This window comes from Dermacentor silvarum, chromosome 5, assembly GCF_013339745.2.
Source record: "Dermacentor silvarum isolate Dsil-2018 chromosome 5, BIME_Dsil_1.4, whole genome shotgun sequence".
In the NCBI taxonomy this organism is placed as follows: domain Eukaryota; kingdom Metazoa; phylum Arthropoda; class Arachnida; order Ixodida; family Ixodidae; genus Dermacentor; species Dermacentor silvarum.
In genome coordinates this window covers 125,640,273-125,661,128 of record NC_051158.1, presented here as the reverse complement: position 1 = coordinate 125,661,128, position 20,856 = coordinate 125,640,273, and the positions used below count along the sequence as shown (strand labels likewise).

General features: G+C 48.4%; 1 protein-coding gene across 1 annotated transcript in view; it reads right to left on the bottom strand.

Moving 5' to 3' along the window:
- The window catches only part of LOC119454400 (neuron navigator 3-like), an 832,501-nt gene that overhangs the window by 560,781 nt on the left and 250,864 nt on the right, over window positions 1-20,856 (bottom strand). Inside the window, 2 exon segments of the mRNA XM_037716347.2 lie at window positions 1,563-1,797; window positions 3,931-4,003. Coding sequence (XP_037572275.2) covers window positions 1,563-1,797; window positions 3,931-4,003 — 308 coding nt within the window.

Here is a 20,856-nt window from a genome sequence, read left to right as displayed (position 1 = left end):
GGCGGCGAAATAACGCTGCCGAGAAAAGACACGGCGTGTGAACGGCCGCAATACCCAGGAAAACGAGGAAACAAACAAACAAACAAACAAACAAACAAACAAACAAACAAACAAACAAACAAACAAACAAGCAAACAAACAAAGAAACAGCAATCACAAGAATGACAAACGCCGAAACGCTAGCTGGAACGATAACACGAACAAAAGGAAACGAAAGGCGAGGCTTCGGAAATTGCTGCTCCGTGAACCTCTACACCTCTAGGCAGCAAAAAATCGACCGCCGATCTCTTTCGTGGTAGTGCCCTCTCTTCGCGTGAAGCCATACTAGACGATCACCTATTTTGGCCTCAGAGACTGCCAACGTTCCCCACACGACCAAGGAGCATACGACGCGCCCAGTGGGCTGCGCTTGAACAATCCAGTAGGCTTGGCGCGGCCTCAGCGATCAGCTCCTCCGACATAGCGCGCTACCGGAGCTGATCGCAGAGGCCACAAGCCTAGTGAAATGATGAGCCTCCCGACGAATAGATGGCGCAGGCATCCCAAATACACTGAAAGTACACTAGGGCGCCTGAATAGTCTCCTTGCGCGCGCACAGTGCAGGGGAGAGGAAGAGCATGCAGGCTCCCTTAAGCACACGCGGTGCGTTAAAGCGCGCTCTCCTTTCGACTGTTACAGCCTTGGTCGCGCACTGGGAGGGACCGCGCGGAAGTTATCCCTCTGTGTAATGCTGTTTGGGCACGCCCGTTCTTGTCTGTTGACAGATGCTAAGCTATTGACACTTGGAAGTGCTTGTCATGCAAGGAGACAGACGGGTAGTCGTTGCGTGCTGACGGTTACCGTTCGACGGTGGAATATCTGAGGTGCCCGGGGCGTTTGGATACTACGGCTAATTGGTATGGCATCTTCGAGCCGTTATTTGATTTATATATGCGCCAGAAAGATAGCCTAACCTATCTGGAAGCGTAAGTAGTTTGAACTACGGGCTTGATAGGTATATCGCTGTATAGTATGCAAATAAGGTCGCTCCTATATGAAACATTTTTTTCTTTGCTACCTGAATCCGCCGCAACTATAATATTAGCTTTAGTAAGCCAGAACCTTGGAGCTGCGGTGGCGAAGGGGAAGCGTGCTCGTCTCGCATCCCGAAGGGCCAGGTTTGATTCGCACCCAGACCGAAATGTACCAAGTTTTCTTTTCAAAGCCATTAATTTACTTCGTTTACATGAACCTCCCTGGGAAATGTGACGTCAATGCGAGCATTTTTTGACGTGGTTTTACTCCTTGCGGCGTCGGCCATTTTTGGTACCACCGGCCGGTCACGCCGACGCCGTCAGAATTTCGCATAAGGGGGCATATAATGCTGAATAAATTCACAGCGCGAAACGACAAGAACTTCACAGAAAAGATACACGGACAAGCGCTGTCCGTGTATCTTTTCTGTGTAGTTCTTGTCGTTTCGTGCTGTGAATGGTTTCAGCATGGCATGCCAACATGGCCAACGTGCCCTCCTTTTGAAGCGCATAATGCTTTCGCATTAAAAACTATGCCAGGCTCCGTACCTCGAGCAGTTGTTCGGGGCGTGCATGGAGGCTGCCATCAGGTCTGGCGGTGACTTTGCGCTAGGTGCCGTGGGCGAAGCGAGACTGCCATGGGAGCCCTGCAGATGCTGCCGTGATGCACCTTTTGCCGTGCTGCCCGCAGAGGCAGCGGCGGCGGCAGCCTTCTGTGCCTGCTTGTAGCGGGACAAGCTGAAGAAGAGGCCCAGGATAGCCTTCAGGTTGCCTTCGCGGATCTCTGTTCAGTGAGAAAGCAGGAAAGAGGAACACCAAAAAGGTTAGCCGGGTAATGCCCACTGAAGAATGCGGCGCCAATTAACAGACACGCAATGAAAACACGACAGAAACAAATGTCGCAGTTTCGGCAAGGAAGGTGTAGCCTTGATAGCAACAGAAAGGTTTTCGATACGTACACGAAGTAAGGTCCGTAATTTCTTAGACCGCATAAATTGCAGTGAACATTCGCTTTCTCAATAAATTACCAAGAATTGTACCACGCGCGGAGTGGAAAACGTGAACGCATCTCACTCGATGACCGCGAGCACTCGTTGTCACAACGCTGGTGCGATGACGAAATCCGGCTTCCGGGAGCGATCGCTTCTGGCTGCCTCTCGCTTCACCGCGTTTACGAAACTTGACATCACGCTACCGCAACACTATAGGTGCGGGGGAAGACAGCGCGTAGAAGGCCACCAGCCATCTCGGCTCACACTTTGCACCGGGCGCTCAAAGATACGGCGCGCGGGCCGCCCATGCGCCGCCACAGCGGTGCTATACATGTCGCCTCGATAACAGCGCCGCCGATCAGCATGGTGACATCCTTCTATCCAGCCCTCGCTGTCTTTTGGAAGCGTACGGGGGAGCCATAGATGTTGGTTCTCTCTGGCGCGGCCGTGCGCTGCTGTTGCCGCTTGCCGTTGCCGGACGCCTTTCTTCAGCCGTGCTTTCGGCTAGCTGTTTTGTGCGCGTGAGTTCATGCGTGTGCGCACGTGTGTGTGTGAGCGTGATCGTGCGTGTGCTCCATACGGACGGTAGAGCTTAAGTAGTGCTTTTACATGCAACATACCTCTCTGAAATTGGTCAGTGGCTGCTGCGAGAAACAATTTCTCCGTGCGCATGTATTCCGATATGAGGTTCCGAATAAAGTTTCCTATTAACTGGTTGATTTTGTGTTTAAATCTTTCTGGTTAATATATCGCTAACGGGAACACGTTTGTTCGCGGATTTCGACTCACTTTTCCCAGGTAAACGTGGACGATTTCGATAAAATCACGTCGGCTTTCCTCCTTTCCACCGCTCTAAGGCGATACGGTGGAGGCGAGAACCAATATGGCGCAGCCGGAGACGTTAAGAGAGGAGACGCGCGCTCTACTCTCCTAGGGCCTGCGTTATCACGTGAGCTTCAGCAAAGAGGAAACGGCGTACATCAAGGAAACCATAGAATTTCATACAGCAATTACTTGAGGCAACTATGGCGCTGCGATCGTTCAGTCACCATGGGAATAATTGGAAGTACATGGATTTGTCTGGTTTTCGTGCTTGTGGATTCGGACGTTCTTGTGACTGTTTATTATGCTTTATCTGCGCCTAAATTGGACTAAATTTCGGAAGAACCTATACTTTTCTGTGTGCAGAAGAATCTGCGAACAGGCTCAATTGCTACTAATCGCAGAGGTTAAGCCTGAAGAAGGGGCCTATATAGCCATGAAATCGTGGAAATATAGCCATGCATTCACTGCATAGGAAGGACAGGCGCATGTGAGTTGTAGCACTTTAGTTAGCCGGCGGCTAAAAAAAAGTTCTTGGCATACGAAGCCTGCAAACGTTTGCTCACAAGTGCATGCTGCTAACGTATGCTGCTTGTAAACATGTTTTACTATATCTGCATTTTAACGCTAACGGCGATAATACTGCACTGATTATTTTGGCATGCCTGGTGAACAACTTTCATAATTCTGTACTTACTCTTACTATATTTACTGATACATTATATGCTAAGACACTCGGGCGTCTAATCTGGGCTTGTATGATCGGGCGTCTATGGTCGTTATTACATCGCTGCACTTAACGTCAGGCTTTATCTTGCTGACAGTACTCGATTACGTGTTCTTGTGTTCCAATTGCACATACCAATGCTGCACGCAACGAGCGCGTCAAAACATATTATCATATCTTGATACGCACTTGTAGGACGTGGTTTGCCCAAGCCGTTCACTGCAGAAAGTGCGCTTGCACGTAACGTGCAAATTCAGGTTAGAGTTATCTGGTTTCCTTGAAAAGAATCGCGCGCTATTAACGTGATTGTGATTATTTCACGTCGACCTAGTCGCATCCTCCGTTATGGCAATCCTAATGTGAAACACTCACTGACCTTTCGAAGTGACGCCGTCGAATGTGACACCGATGGACCTCAGGTGCGTGAGGCAAGCGCTGATGTTGTTCACCTGCAACAGAAGTTTTATAACATTTAAACGTGCGCTTATCATATCACAACACTCGGCGAACTAGTATATTACAGGGAAGAAATTGTCATAAAGCAGTAATCTTCGCCATTACAGACGAAAGTGTAGCATCAAGGTGGTTTATTCTGCTCACGCAATGCAGCCACAAAAATTCACAAACATGCGTGCCTACGGACTTTTTAACTTCACCACGACACAAACACATTTCGTTATTTAGCCTTTGGAATGGTGCATCTGTTTTGCCACAAGTTAAACAGATCGCACGTTAGGAGGGCTTATACCGGGTGTTCTTTCTTTAGAAGGTCCAGCATTTGTAATTATGGCCTGTGGCAGACAGCACAATTCTAACCCTTGATATATATTACTCCATTAGTTCTATGAGTAGTGAAAATGTTGCAATAAATAATTAGCCATAATTACCCTAACAATGATTTATTTAATTACTTTACGGCACATATTTCAATCTACGAATTATAGCCGGTGAATTCGGAATACGTATCCACTTGGAACGAATTCTCAGCACTGCGCCAGTTTGGAGATATTAATTTTCAATTTTCGGATGAAATGCACTGGTGTTAAAGTTACTTCTTTTAAAGAAACGCTCTTTTATGCATTGAAGGTAGGCGCGGCGATTTCGGCGAGCTCTGTCGTGCGCCCCGATGGACGAACCTTCGACGGAGAAGGTACAAAAAAAAATTAAGCAAGTGTTACACGTTTGTAAAACGTGAAGGCGAAAGCCTGATAGCACATTTGGCACACAGTTGCCACAATTATTCATAAGCGTATCTTAATCGTGACAATAAGTGTGCCAATAGTGCAATGAGGCTTTCACCTTAACTATTTACAAGCGTGGAACACTTGGTTAATTTTTGTCTAGAAAATAGTCCGGTCAGATTTCGTTGGCGCCGCTGCTTCATTCGTGGCGCTTCGGTTTAAGCATTAACAACCACAGAGACCGAGTTCGATTCCCAGGCCGGCGCAATTCGTTGTCTTCACATGCCTATTTACGTCCGCTGCAGGACAGAAGGCCTCTTCAAGCGACCTCCAATTACCGCCGTCTTCTTGTGCAAGCTTACAACGTCTTATGCCTGCAAAAGTTTGCCAATTTCGTCCCCCCAGCTAGAAGCCTGTCGTCCCCGATAACTACGGTTCCTTTCCCGTGGGACCCATTCTCTAACTCTAATGGATCACCGGTTATCTGCCCTATACGCATCACGTGCCCTACCCAACTCTATTTCATCTTCTTGATGTCAACTAGGATACAGGCTATCCCCGTTTGCTCTTTTATCCACACCGCTGTCTTCCTGTCTCCGAACGTTACAGTGTGTGCGACCAGACTAGTTGGTAATCTACTAAAGCAACGTTCGTTCTTTCCACCAAGGGTGGAAAGAACGAACGAACACTGGTTCCGCATACGCTTGTTGCTTTTAGTTTTATTGCGATAGCAATTATATGGACACTTCAACCGGATTTCTGACGTCATCGTCGCCGTCGCCGTCGCCGTGAGGTTCCCTATAGATAAAATCTTCGCCGCGCGCCTATGCCCGAGCGGAAGCGTGCGGGGACGCGCGCTATCACAGAGAGCTAACGCACTCATCTCCCACGCGCAAGCAAGGAAGCAGGAAGCCAGCATCGGAGGGAGCGGGGGGGGGGGGGGGGGGGGGCGCACTTCTACTCTGCCAACAACCGCGCTCATCGCTCGTCTGCACGTCTCTTATCTCCACACGGCTCTGACCTTTATGCGCCATGCATTCGCCGCTCAGTTTCCGTTGAAGGGATAGACCGCACGTACCTTCGCCGGCTGCGGCGTATGCGCTCGCTGCCAGCGTTTTGACAGTCGTTGTCTGCAGTTATTCAGTGTGATATATTCATGTTTGTTTGTGCGCGCTCACACCACGCTTGTTCATTCAGTTAGTAATAGTCGGGCAACATTTTCCAACGCACGCTACACATGCAATGCTGCCCGGATCGGCAGTGCAGCAGTACAGGTGTGTCCCTTCGCACGCGCTGCCCACGGGAAGCGCTTCTCCTCCACACCACCATTTCACACGCGCGTTCTCGTGGTCATCGAGTCTCTCTTCATGTCGGTCTACTTACGCCGCAGCACACCTGCTTACTTAATCAGCTCATGTTTACTACAATTCATATTGCTACCAAAGCCGCTGACCTTACTTCGTATGACATTGCTGTGTTGCTATCGCATTCATTGCTTCGCCCATAGGGCGAAACTGTGACATTTGTTTAGCTTCTATCTTGTTTTAGCTCTGTTAGCAACTTGGCAAAGTGAAAGCTCAAGTGTGATCACGTGTGCGAGTATGCATATATATATATATATATATATATATATATATATATATATATATATATATAGTTACAGTTATGCCTTTCTTAATAAACCATTAATTGGAAGACAGCGCTTGCGTGCGCTCGTTCGTTCTTTGTGTCCGCCGTCGGCAGGTGCGCCGCTCTTATAACCTAAACGTTACGCCTATGATTTCTCGTTCGATTGCTCGTCGCGCGGTTGTTAATTTGCCGACGCGTATTAATAAGATACGCGCTCACCATGAAGCTGAACGTCATAAGCCAGAAAAGACGCAAGAATGAAATTCAATAAATGCAAGTGCTGCCTTCATTTTAAACAGTAGTTAATCAGTGTGAGCAGATATAGTGTCCCTCTAAAAAACACCAGGCGGACGAAATTATTTCAGAGCCATCCACTATATACACGGCGTCCTTCAAAATGCACAGTCCAATTTCAACACGCTAAATTCTTCAGTTAATTTGAAGCAGGGCCTTAAATATATCCAGCCTGGGAACGAACAAAGGATCACTCCACTGTCGGCCGAGAACTCTAATGACTAGGCCACGGCCACTATTGCGCTAGCTGCTTGATAATATTTGCTTGCAGGGCTACCACATAGACGACGGTTTACCGTCGAGCTGACTCGCAGACCGTATGCAGTTTTAATCAATACGCGGTACCTTCGGTCATTTAGTTTCCTACAAGAATGAGTGTGGAGGCCTTGGCGCCGCGATCGCTCGGCTACCATGGGAATTGTGGGTAGTAGATGGATTTGAGTAATCGTCGCGCTTGTGGGTTCAGACGTACTTACGTCGCATTCGCGCTCTATCATTTCTAACTTTACACCGAGCCATAGCTTTCTAAACTAAGCCCGCATGGCAAGAATCTCCGCACACATGCATAATAATTGCGAATTGTAGCATTCTTAACAGCCCCTTTCTGTTGAAGATTACAAATGCGCAAAGTCGCAATGCTATTAGAAGTGAGAAGTACGACGTCGCAGGATATCATAGTACTGCCCATCATTTCAGTCAAATTTGTGGTTTATGTAAATTATGATTGATAGTACGCGTTTAATAGTAGATACGCGCGGCGTTTTTATGAATGCGCCGAAACAGACAACGGCCAAACGGAGCGAGCCCGAGCACCAACAACAAACGTCTCATTCTTCGTCTTCTGCTGGTGCCCGTATTTCTCACTACTATCACTCCCCGGCGAAAAAGGAGCCATCCTGGCGACCTATGGAACAGGTAGCACTGGTGGGTCGTAGTGCGGCTTCAGTCGGTCGATATGAACAGTTTCGCGTCCGCGACGCCGTTGGTCCGTAGATGGGTGAATAGGCTCAATGACGTAGTTGACCGGGGACGCCTGTCGGTGACCCCGGTAAGGGCCGGCGTACATTGAGCTGATCTTTGTTGAAAGGCCGGGAGTAGAGGAGGGAACGCGGAGCCATACCAGCGTTCCAGGTGAATACGATGTAAAACACAAGCCTGCGTCGCGACTATGTTTCTGGCTGGCCTGATCTTGCGCGGTAAGTGAGCGGGCAATCTGACGACATTCTTCGGCATAAGTGGCGGCTTCGGATAGAGGAGTATATTATGAAGCGTCGGGGCGATACAAAAGAATCGTGTCCATAAACGAGGAAGGTTCGCGACCATAAAGAAGAAAGAAGGGAGAGAATCCCGTGGTAGACTGAGTGGCGCTATTGTAAGCATACGTAACAAAGGGAAGGATGCGGTCCCAGTTAGTGTGGTTAGCGGAAACGTACATGGAGAGCATGTCGCCGAGAGTACGATTAAAGCGTTCAGTCATACCATTCGTTTGCGAATGATATGCGCTTGTTGTTCTATGGACAATGTTGCATTCCCGGAGGAGGGCTTCTACAGCTTCGGAGAGGAATGAACGACCACGGTCACTCAGTAGCTCGCGAGGCGCACCATGTCGAAGAACAAGGTTGCGAAGGATGAACAAGCCGACTTCACGTGCTGAGGCCACCGGAAGCGCTGAAGTTTCGGCGTAGCGCGTGAGATGGTCCACGGCGACGATAACCCAGCGGTTTCCATCAGCGGTTTCCATATTTTTTCTTCATTTCAATCTCGCTAGATTTAGACTACTTTCCAATTATATACATATTTTTTAATCTGCTTTAGCCTGCCTTACTATCTCATTTAACTTGTGTCTCTCCGATCCCTTGAACAACCGGCTTCGCTGCCAAACTGCCAAGGTGGTTAAGCGCCATGTAATAACGCACAATCAATTAAGCCAGCATTTCCACGCTAGCAGGGCTGGGATACTTCCAACTGCTGTATACTACTAGCGATACTGTTAATTCTAGTAATTCATGTAAGAAACCCTATGCTTGAAGCGTCGGCCCATGTGCACCACGTTTGCCTTCAGGTAATCTAAAAGTCTGAAAAATCCGCAAAAGGAAGAAGAAGAATAAAATTCATTTGCACAAAACACTTCGTAGTGGTAGGAGGGAACACTAAACCCAGTGGTACCTTTCGCTTCCTCTAATCTAACCTCGTCTCTTATATGCTTGGAAAAGGAGATGTGATAAAAATGGTAAGAGAACTGCAGTATAATAGAGACGACCTGCGCGAAGGACAGCTTGCGGAGCGCTCACGAACCGGGTGTGTGTGTAGTATGCCGTGCTTTCTAATAGGTGGCGCTGCGTTGAGCGCAACTCGGAGGTTCACCTGAAGTCCCGAAAGATGCCTTTTTTCGTAAGATTACACGGCAGCTTGTAGATTCGTTGTCTAGCAGTATCCAGAAGGCCTAACGGTACAGCATCGCTTAAAAAAAGCAAAAGAAAAGAGAAAGCGAAGGAAAGAAGCGAGAGAGAGAGAAAAATAAGAAATAGTTTTTTTTCTTTGCGGGAATATAACGGGTTTAGGTCCCTCTAACAGCGTTCTTACTCTCAATACCACGTAGAATTTGGTAAATGTATCCAGGTGTTTCGTTCAACTCGCTCTACCATTCATTTTATCTTTCGGGTGGCCGTGAATGACTGCATCTTTTAGACATTTGTGGTGTCGAGAGAAATGGTTGTGCAAGCTAGCGCAATCAATATCAATGTCACGGGGTCAGCAAGCGTATTGAAACAACGGCGATCCAGTAAATGCCCCCATGCGCCCCTCCCAATCACCCCCTGCGCCGCACGGCCCTATGACGTAGCGGCCATCACTCAGGGTCCATTGATTGTACACAAAGAGAGGAATTGCAGGAAAGGTTGGAGAATAAAAAAAAAAAAAGCCGGCAGATCCCACACCCTGTGGGAATCGATTTTATGCTAGGCAGTGTGCGGGGAGCCTACCAAGTTAGCGAAACGACCATGAGAGCACGAAGACGTAGGCGGCTGTTTCATGACCTACATGACATTCATGTCATGAGTCCTCAGGAGTTCCTGTAACAACACCTGAGGGACCTTAAGGCGAAAGCGTTAGTCATGCTCCTGATTGATTTCGACCGTCAACCTTTAGCCTTTTCCTTCACTTAGTACCACATCCGAACCCATTCCATTGGTTTTTGAGTGTTAATCTTTTTTCGCTGAGTCATCCTCCTTTTTGCTGAGTAATGATCATGACTATGACTTGTACCACAATTTTTCAGTGTTTCCTTCACTTAGTACCCACGTCCGAAACCATTTCAGTGGTTTTTGGGTGCTAACATTTTTCGATGGGTCATTGTCATGGCCTACATGACACGCATGTCATGACCTATCACTTATGTTCGTCATAGACTCCTGTCATACTATACAAATTTTGATACCTGCCAAGTTAACGAAACGACCATCAGAGCACCAAGACGTAGGCGGCTAGATAGATAGATAGATAGATAGATAGATAGATAGATAGATAGATAGATAGATAGATAGATAGATAGATAGATAGATAGATACTGTCAGAGTAGCAAATGTTCGCCATGAAATGCTTCGCATTAAAAAAAGGGCGAAACTTTGCAAGTAAAAGCGTCTGCTCTCTTCCAAGAAGACACACTGAATGCGTTGACGACAGCGTAGTACCAGGTATATTTTTCCCCCTTTTTTTAACCTCTCGAAATTTTTTATTTTTACAGTCACAGCTGTTACGGATCACTCCCATGGTCATTTTGATGGCCGCCACACACTATCACAGGAATTATAAAGTGCTTTGAAAGCAGTTTATGTAATGCCAAGTGATGCTAAGTTTTACGAAGAGTATAAGTATTTCCTCCATTACGTGCTCCAGCAACCACCAAATCGCTGGACCATTTTATGCGATTCGAAAGCAGCCCTACAAACTCTGCAGTTTGCCCTACGTCACGGGTTACACGAACAGCTTGTGTACGAAATAAGACAAGCTCATCACCATGCGATTGAGAAAGGACACGACATCGTATTTCAGTGGTTGCCGAGCCACTGCGGAATTGTTGGCAATGACAGCGCCGATGAAGCTGCTCGCTCGGCTCATCAAAAACATCAGCGAGTGCCTATACCACTCTCAAGAACGGACGCTGCGCGGCAACTTCAATCACTTGCTCGCCACATCACACTTCAAAGATGGAATTCACCAGGTTTCAGCAACTCACGCTTGCATTCTCTCGACCCTAAATTGCGACTTCGCCTGCCACCTGGACTCTCCCGTGGTGAAGCAACTTTACTGTGTCGCGTGTGGTTGGGCGTCGCATTTACAAATTCCTATTCATTCCTAATAGGAATGACTAACAGTGCGGCATGCAATTTGTGCGGCTGCGATGAGACGCTAGAGCACCTTCTGTGTCATTGCCCAGCTTTTGACGCTCAACGACGGATTCTTCAAACTCAACTCAGCATGTTAGATAGCAGAGGAAAAGGAAAAGATTCTGGGACCATGGCCTACGCATTCCTGCATGCGAAAGGCCACAAAAGCTCTTCTTCAGTTCTTGAAGGAGACTGGACTATATGAGCGCTTGTGACAGTGGACCTTCCTATGCGACAGACTGTGTGAATAACTGACTCTTTATGTGTTTTTTTTTCGTATTCTCGCTCCTTATCTATTCTTCCCCTTTCCCTCTCCCCAAGCGTAGGGTAGCCAACCGGGCACGTCCTTGGTTAACCTCCCTACCTTTCCCTTCTTGTTTCTCTCTCTCTCTCTCTCTCTCGTGGTCCGTGGCATCGGGGAATGCCTCGCGCATCACTTGCAGTCCAAGCACACGTAGGGGAAGTGGGGCGAAAGCTAGGCACAGTGTACGGGCGGCGCGCAGCAGACGACACGCCGGGATGACGTCACGGCGCATGCGCAGTAGCGCGCAGCTGGTGGGAATTCGGCCGAGCTGCTGCCAGAGGAGCCTGCTGTAGTCACGGACACCGCGAGCGTTCGGCGCTAATGCGGGGTAGGGAGCCTACATGAAAACGCCGTTTTAAAACAGCGCTTGCATGGAGGCTCCCTAATGCGGGGAAACGGAGAAGGCGCGGATGGCGTCGGCAGCACCTCTGCGCGTTGCCTCGTTGGTGCTGCTACAATTTGTTTCTCTCTGTCTCTCTCGCTCTCATTTTCTCTTTCTTTCTCTCGAGCATAGCGCGAGACGCTCCGCGAGGTAGTTGCTAAGCAGCGCAATGGCAGGCGGCACACATTACAGGCCGGCTTAAACAGCTCCGCTGTTCAAAGAATGACGATGCCCAAGAGGACGCGAGCCCACGCATTGCCTGTCGAAGACTACTCTTCGCAGCCACTCCGCTGACGCCACAACAGAGGAGAATACTGCACCTGAAGAGCATGTTCACGCCGCCAGCTCCTACTCTACGTTGACGCGCTAGGATAAGCTATCGACACACTCTACAGCTCATGCATTAACCAGCACTGAAGTGAAAAAATGTAAACCAAGTCCCGGATAGAAGCGAAAGACAAGAAAGAGAAAAACGAAAAAGGACGTCCCTCCACACTCCACCACCGCAGCCGGAGCGCCACTTCCACACACACACACACACGCACACAAAAAACCAACTAGGGCATGCAGATTATAAATTAACCGCTTTTACTAGAGTCCCCTTTGATGATTATGATGACGATAATCCTTCAAAACATGGCACGCGCTCACAATAGTTGATGGACCAGCAATCGGGTGGTAGTACGCATAGAGAAGAATTGTTGAGAAACAATTAAGATCACGAAAAGACAGAACGTGGTGGTAAATTTCGTAAAACACCACGAAGAAAGATTAATCGTGCGCATGAGTGAAATGTTTACTCCAATCGATACCTCACCAAAACGTAAAAGACTTACTGCGCATAACATTGGCGCAGGAACTGACGCAATGTTTCGACATATGGGGGCAACTTCATCTATTTTTTTTATCCACAGGAGCTGAAACATCCTTGATCGGCTCAATCGGTCCCCTTTAACTCAGGCTACACTACTTATCATTTAGTTACCAAAATTTCAGCTGATTATCTTGGTCCTGAATGACTCAAGCTTGACTTCTCTAACTAATAACATTTCACTGTGCTCACAAGGGCACGATCCAATGACAGCCCTGCACAAATGGGTGCGATGCTATCAGTACCTCACCAGCCATTATCTCCGCATCCCCACCCTCTCTCACTTTCTCTCTCTCTCTCCCCCCCCCAAAAAAAATATCTCAGCTTTGCTTTCAGTTTCTAATTCTTACTTAACCATCGTTACTGAATACTGCTTCCGAGGAGGAAAAGGTACACTTTCATGACACGAGTCGTATTCTCGTTCTATTTCTCGCTGTGATATTTATTAAATATTCACTTCATATTCTGCTCTTAAGTTTACTTACTACGGGACGCCATCGGGCAAATATAATGTTCAATTCCAATGGCGGAGCCGGAGCAGCCAACGGACTCCGCGAGGGAGCACTCGACTCTGGCGTAGAGCAACGCCTCCTAATCCGTGAGGGGAACACAACCTGCGCCGCCGGAGCAAGGCGGAAGCGGAAGTTCTTTCTTTCGGGTGCCGAGTAACCCAGGATACCTTGCGTGTTGTCATTCCCTTCCGCTGTTTGCTCCCAGCACCCCCGCACCGGTCACTTGTCTGTTCAGCGTCGTTCACCTGCTGCTTAAAAGTGCGAAATGGATATCTCGCCAAGCGTGCAGCTGCTCTTGCCTGCTATGGTGAGCACACAGGATGCGGACAAACATGGTAGGTGTAGAGCTGACTACGTTGGGCCTTTTCGCAGGAATGCGGGAGATCCTGGAGAATTCCCGCTCGTAAGCGGCAGTTTCAGCGTCGCGGTCGCTATCCGAGAAATCGCCCTTGTCGGAACTTGAGCTTTCCGTCTCGGAGCTGCCGCTATCGAGTAGCAGAAGCAATGCCGCACGCTTTGCCGAACTAGCCGAGCCGTTCATGTCGTCCGCCATTACCACCACAACTCGCGAGTCGCGACCGGCTGCGCCCTCCAGCGGACAAATGTGGTAAAGGAAATGCGTCACGCAGAGTTCCGGTACACTCCGCCGATTTTGGCGGAGCATCTTTTCCTGCTCCACGGAGTGACTCCCGCTCTGAATCCACTCCTACTCTCTCTTTGGAATACTTTACACCCGCCCTCACTCTGTCGTTGGAACAAACTTGCTCCAAAAAGAGCGGAAAAACTTGCTCCGGCTCCGCCATTGGAATTCAACATAAGATGGTCCACATCCACCCTCCATTGCCCTGAGTGAAATTGGTTGATCGCCATCGCTGTAGCTCAAATGGTAGTGCAACAATCATCTAATGCGGAGTTGATGGGTTCAGCTACCACCGGCGACAAGTAACCTTTTCGTCCACCTATAGACCTTTTCACAAACCGACGTTTGAGCAGCGCCATTGGCCGACATGAGCGACGTCTAGCGTCGCCGCCATTTTGGACTGTGCGCCTTGCGATAGCAGGCCGGCCGCACTTCGGTTGTGTGATCTTCGCCGCGCATTATTTCGATTGTTTTCTTCCGCTTCGCTTTTCTTGTGCCGCTTGACTTGTTACATGTTTCACGTGCTCGCGTGAGCGCCCAGTGTAGTGTGCCATGGCAACAGCAAGCCCAGCCAGTGGATGTGGTGTTTCTTCGTCGGTAGCAGCGGCAGCCGCGTCTGCTTCGTCGAGACCTGGCGTGATAATCAGCGGTATTTTTATTGTTACTGCTGGGCACATGTGACCCTATCGTCGATTGAATCTGATCACCATTACGTTTCGCGATTGAGGGTTGCCTCGTTTAGCGAAAGCAGGCGCGTACGTAGCTGTCAGGCAATGCTTATAGAACCAGGCGCCGGCGGCCCGACGACGCGTGTCAGTGGTTGGTAGATATGCGGTGGTTACTCCATACGCTTCCGACGCAACTGAACAGCTCAATCATGCAAAATTTATTGGATCTGGTGCGGTTCAGGGTGCTTATAACCAAATGCCAAAGCATAAAGCGTGGCGATCGACCAGCGCGGTACCTGCAGCGAACCGACGCGCGGCAGTGATCACAGATGCCAGCGCGACTGATACAGCCCAAGTGCTAGATTTTTATTTTTAGTATTTATTTATTTATACATACTGTCAATCCCAATAGGGATTATAACAGGACTTTTTATAAAGATATATTTGTTTACCTATTTTTCACGTTTGTTTACCTGGAATGGTTTTTCTTTCGAATGTCTGAATTTGGAACAAGCTTCGCTCACGGTGAACCTTAACGTAGATCGTGCGCGAAGTTTGTATTGAAGATATCGCGTACGGCAAGAATTGTTCGTGTGCGCCATCTCTGAAGCGAAATAAGCAAATAAGCCAGCGTTAGGTCCATCTCTGATCTTTCTCTTGTTTCCTTTACACCGTCTCACTGTGCTATGTTCATAATAAACTAATGTCGAGTCTTAACAATTGTCGAATAAATACATATGCATATGACTGTAAACCACTACTGACCGTGAGTGAAAAGCGCTTAGTGCATGGTCAGCGAAGCAGTCTCTGCACGCACGTAAGTATTTCACTTGATCGACTGTGCGAATTAATTTTTTCGTTACTGTTACTCATGCAAGCATGATGCTATTGTCCGCGTACCCATGCGAATACCGTTTCTTTTTTACGTTCTTACTTGCGCGGGCTCATTTAGCGCGTTTCTACACCACGCACAGTTAGCGCATTACGGTTCCCAAACTCTAACACTGGCGCTAGGCCGCACTGATGAGGTTGACACGTTCGTTTTTGCATTCTCTTGCTGCCCAAGCACATAGACAACGCTGAAAGATGGGTGAGCTCGATGCAGCACCACACTGTTGAAGTTAATTACCTTTATGGGCAGGGCCGCGTAGGGTGTGTGTGAACGCAGAGACAATGTTTTGGTGGACACAGGGTCTGCATACATCTTCCATAGGACACGATTTTTCCAGATCGTTGCGAAGTGTATTTACCGACTAGTTCTCACGCAGAGAGCTCCAATTTGTCTTATACCGGTGTCACACGGCCACTTTTGATAGCGATCGAGTCGGAATGTTCGACTGCGATTGGCTCCCTTCCGCAGATTGAGTAAAGAAGTCAATCGCGACCAAAAAATGCGACCCATATCGGGCTCGATCACGATCAAAACTGCGCCGTGTGAGCCCCGTATTAGGCACTGGAATGAAGTCGTGTTTGAAAGAATAACAAATGTAGCCTCTGCCACTACATACGAGAAAATATTGCATCGAAGAGCTAACAATTGCCGCAACCTGTTGGGAAATGTGGCGAAAAGAGTTTACCAAAATGCGTTATTTTACTGATGTGTGCATTGGTTCACATTAGACTGAAATGCCAAGTCCTCAGGTGATGCAGGAAACCGGCGAAGCGTGAACATACCACATCACGGCAGTGGCCTCGCGGAGTGCTGTGTTGTGGTCCCCAAAATCGTTATTTTCCGCTGGTTGTTTGTGCACCCATAAACTGCACAGTGCTGGCCTGTAGCCTTTTGATGAGTATATATGCCATTATTTACGAGCGTAAGTCATTCGTGACAAAAATAAACGGAAACATCGAAGGAAAGCTACCACTCCGCAATGCAAGCGCAAGGCAAGCTTACAGTCCAGACTGAACAGGCAACACTGACACATACTCTCCACGCCAGACCGTCGGGAGCGCCCTCGTGAAAACGTCCATATTTTCCCTTCTTTAGATGCAAAGCATCTTATGCTCGGGGCTATGTCACTCCCTCCCTCCCTACCTCCCTCCATCCATCCAACCGCCGTGCGTCCACACCCCTACTGCGCATGCGCATCCTCCTCCCCCTCCTCTGCTTTCTCATCTCCTCTCCTCTCTGCATTCTTCTTCTCCTCTCCTCTCCGGATTGCGCAACAAACGGCAACACCTGCGGCTCCGCGCGCGATAATGCGAAGCAGCTTAGGTTAGAGGCGCGACAGTAGGCGCCCCAGAGGCACCGGCAACAGTCACCAACGCCGCGCGCGTTCGGTGCGAACGCGGGCAAAACGCCGACGGCGTCGACAACAGTTCTGCGGGTTGCTGGTGCTGCTGCATGTCCAAGTTATTACAGCTGATAAAACTACTTTAGTCGACCCCATGGCTGCTTCGCATACTACTCAGGGTTCGCCTACGGGAAGATGGTGTAATTTTTTCCTTATTTTTACATTACAACCACAGGAAATTTCCCTTACGCTCTTATTGGCTTCATTGTCAGTTGGTTCTATATGGTTGTGAACGTCAACAAAACGAAAACAAAAAGATTAAGCACTTCGGTTTCCCTTCTCGTTCACTTCATATATGAAACGGCTGACTCATAATAAAAAAATTGCAGTGATTGATTTTCTTTCAAGCTATTTTCCCCAGGATTCACTATTTTTATTCGAACCTTCTAAACTTCGTATACCTTGACGAACGCGAAAGTGGGTTGCGCCCCCCACATTACATAGGAACAACCAAAGAAACAATTCATGCAAACGATTGCGAAATGTTTCAATAACCTAAAAACTAAAATATGTCAAAATTTGGATTTTATTGTTTCAAGCGCTTCAGTCTTCGTCCAACTTGTGTCCCGTAGGTTGTTCTTGCCTCCTTTTCCTGTATTGTTCCCACGTTGAACTTCGGCCTCCGCAGGACATCTCTTGCCTATTATCCTTTGCGCGTCTGTGGCCTCTGAAAAAAAAAGACGTTTCTCCCTCTCTCTACACAGTACGGAGGACTTTCTTTACTGCGATACTGTAGCTTGGATGATGATGGTGATGATGATGCCTCAATCAATGGCACAACCCACTCGGGGGGATAGGCCACGAACCGGGTGTTATTATGATAGAAATTTAAAATAAATTTGTTTAGAAATAGATAAGTAATAAAAATTAAAGAAAAATAAATAAATAATTGAAGATGCGAAACGAATCGATAATAAAAAATTAAGTAGTCTATACTTAGTCAGCCTTACCTAGATAGGAGTATTAATATGAATTTAATAATTAATTAAATACAGTAAAAGATAGACGTAAATATTGAATAATAATATTTATTCTAATATAATTGTGATTTTGCGACATTACTTTTTGAGTTTGCTAAATCTATAATTTATTGAAGAATAAATAAATAAATCATGAAAAGATGGGAAAATCCTTCAAGGAAAAGGTGCACCCACTACTTCATATTTGCTGTTTCATTATTCGTTGCATCCATCATCAAAAATCCCCCGTAATACACTGGCGCTATTCAGAATTTAGCTGATTCCGTTGTGATTGTAAAGTTACCTGCTGGTTCCGGCGGGGCTTATATCAAAATTTAAATTGTGCTCTTTTATTTGTTAGAACTACGTTGCGTTATCTTTATTCAGACAAAAATGTTCCTTATATAACCTCGGCCAATTCCTGGTAGCGGGTATGTGCCATATATTGAGAAGGAAGATAAGAAACCTGTCTCGGTCTTGCGGCAGCTCATGACGAAGAAGGAGCAGAATCAGCGTACGCTCAGTCCTTTCCTAAGACGTCATATCTGACCGGATGAAGGCGCACAAGACTGGACGACGCTCCAAGTCGAAGAGCAAGGAGCGTAAGGCGTGCACGAAGAGGACGTTGCCTGGGGAATCCGTTGCTCCCTCGCCGTCAGAGGCGACCGAGTCGGCCGCGTGTACACAGGCGAGCCTGGGAACCCCTACCGACGGAGAAGACGAGCCTTCCCGTGCAAACACCAGCAACGAAAGTGCGTTCCGAGGTGAAAACCATACGTCTGGCGAAGAAGAACATTGCGACGAAGGGCATACGCAAAACACGGTCTCGTCCGCACTTAGCAGCGACACCACGGCTCTGGCGACGTCCGCAGACCAGGTGATACCCACTGGCCAGTCGACGATCTTGGGCCAGGCAACGGCCAACATTTTTGGCAAGCTGCGCGAAGCCAGAGACGTAGCCGAAGATACTTCGACCAAGCGACCGGGCAGCACTTGGACCCACCATCGAGGACACAGCGCTCACCCTGACACGCGAGACCGAGTTGCCGTCAATGCCACCCCAGTTTCTGCCGGCTTACACAAATCGTTCAGCGACTCGGATGTAGCGTTGTTATCGACGACGATATCCGTGACACCAGGTGACGCTTCGCCAAGCAGCGCGGACGAGAGCTCGGATAGCCAGTCTCGCAACTTCTCGTGGAGGACGAAGAAAAAAATTAGGGTTCCCTTCTTCAGAAGGAGGGCAAAATACCACAAGAGGCAAAGCAAGCCGGAGGTTCCCATCCGAACAGGACCCGCACGTCCCGGACATGGCAAAGCTATCGATAAGAACGAATCGACCACCGCTGCAGATGGCCGTGAGTCTCGGAAATCCGGCACCCTGGTAAAACGCCCCCGTACACCTCCGGGAAAACGTCTTCAAGGGAAGGCCACATCCAAGCCGGAGAATGCGAGCGCCTTCACACGCGTGGAACACCTTCGCGACGACGCGAAAGCCAGCTTGGCTAACGGGAGGCCGTCTCCACAACGGCCGGTGTCTCCAGTCTCCGAAGCAGCCTGCAGGAGTAGGGCGACAACGCCGTCTCCTCCGCTAACTCCGACGTCACCGTCGTCGCCCATGCGCTCTCCGAGAAACTCATGGACCTCGATCCTCACGAGTGGTCGCACGACGCCACGCACGGGCGCCCTGTTGGCGCTGCTCAAGCGCGTCTCCAGAGACTCCTCGTCATCGGCCGCCGCCGGTCGCGATGCCCACTCGCCCAAGTGCCTCGAGCGTCTGAGCACCGTGTCAGAGATCCAGTGGGCGTGCGACACCGACGAGCCGCAGCTGGAGGCCTCGGCAACTGCACGGGCGAGTGCGGGTCCGACGAACCTGTCGGCGGAGTCCAGTTCGAAGAAGGTGGGGCGTAAAAACGTGTACTTCCCCGACGAGAGGGACGACACCGACCTGCTGCGCGTTCCCGAGGTGCCGCTGTCGGCCACCCAGTACAACAGTAAGTGACGGGCTCTCGGAAGGCGATTGTAAGCCCGATGGACAGGTCGGCGCCGACGACCATGGAATATCAAGTGCAACGAAATTAAGGCCCGCGTATAGTGCTTAGGTTATAGATGTTAGTAGAATTCGCAGAAAGGAATAGGCTCCGAATAATGAATACCTTCTACAGGAAGCGCAGCAACAGGTAGTGGACCTGGAAAAGCCCTAATGGAGAAGCAAGGAATGAAATAGATTTCATACTCTCTGCCGATCCAAGCATAGTGCAGGATGTAGAAGTGTTAGGTAAGGTAAAGTGCAGTGATCATAGGTAAGTGAGGTCTAGGATTTCTCTCAATTTGAAGAGAGAAAGAGTGAAATTATTCCAGAGGAAACAGGCCAACCTAGAGGCAGTAAGGGTAAAAGCAGACCAATTCAGGCTGGTGCTCGCAAACAAATATGCAGCTTAGAAAATGCAGATAAAGACAACATAGAGGTTATGAATGAAACCGTAACTAGGTTGATCTCAGAAGCAGCAATTGAAGTGCGAGGTAAGGCACCAAGGCAACAAGTAGGTAAGCTCTCCCAAGAAACAAAGGACCTAATAAAGAAACGACAAAACATGAAAATGTCCAACTCAAGTAATCAGATTGAGTTCGCTGAACTGTCAAAACTGATCAACAAGAAGAAAGTAAGGAATATTCGAAATTATAACGTGGGAAAGATTGAGGAAGCCGTAAAATATGGGCGCAGCATGAAATCAGAAGAAAGCTTGGCATAGGACAAGGCAAGATGTATGTACTGAAAGATAAGCATGGTAAGTAGCCGGAAGTCGCTGCCTCTTCTCGCCTCGCAACGTTTCAATATAATATAACTTCCTGTTGCAGATCTGTGTTTACTTTTGTTTACGCAATTGCGTCACGTGAAACACATGCACATGTAACACTCGTAGCACTCAGTGTAACTAACACAGCTCGCTGTTCGACCATCTTCACGGAATGGAAGAGGCGGGGTTTTTTTTAACAGTGGAGCTGTTTAAGCCGACTGTCAGTTCGTGGAGCGTGTACAAAAAAAAAAAATCACGGCATATCCAGGAAGTGAATGATGATGAGTGGGCGAAGCACCGGGGCATCATTCGGGTAAACCACAGCTACGAACGAGAGATAAAGAGAGCGCGCGTCGGGAACGAGAGAGAAAATTACACCATCTTC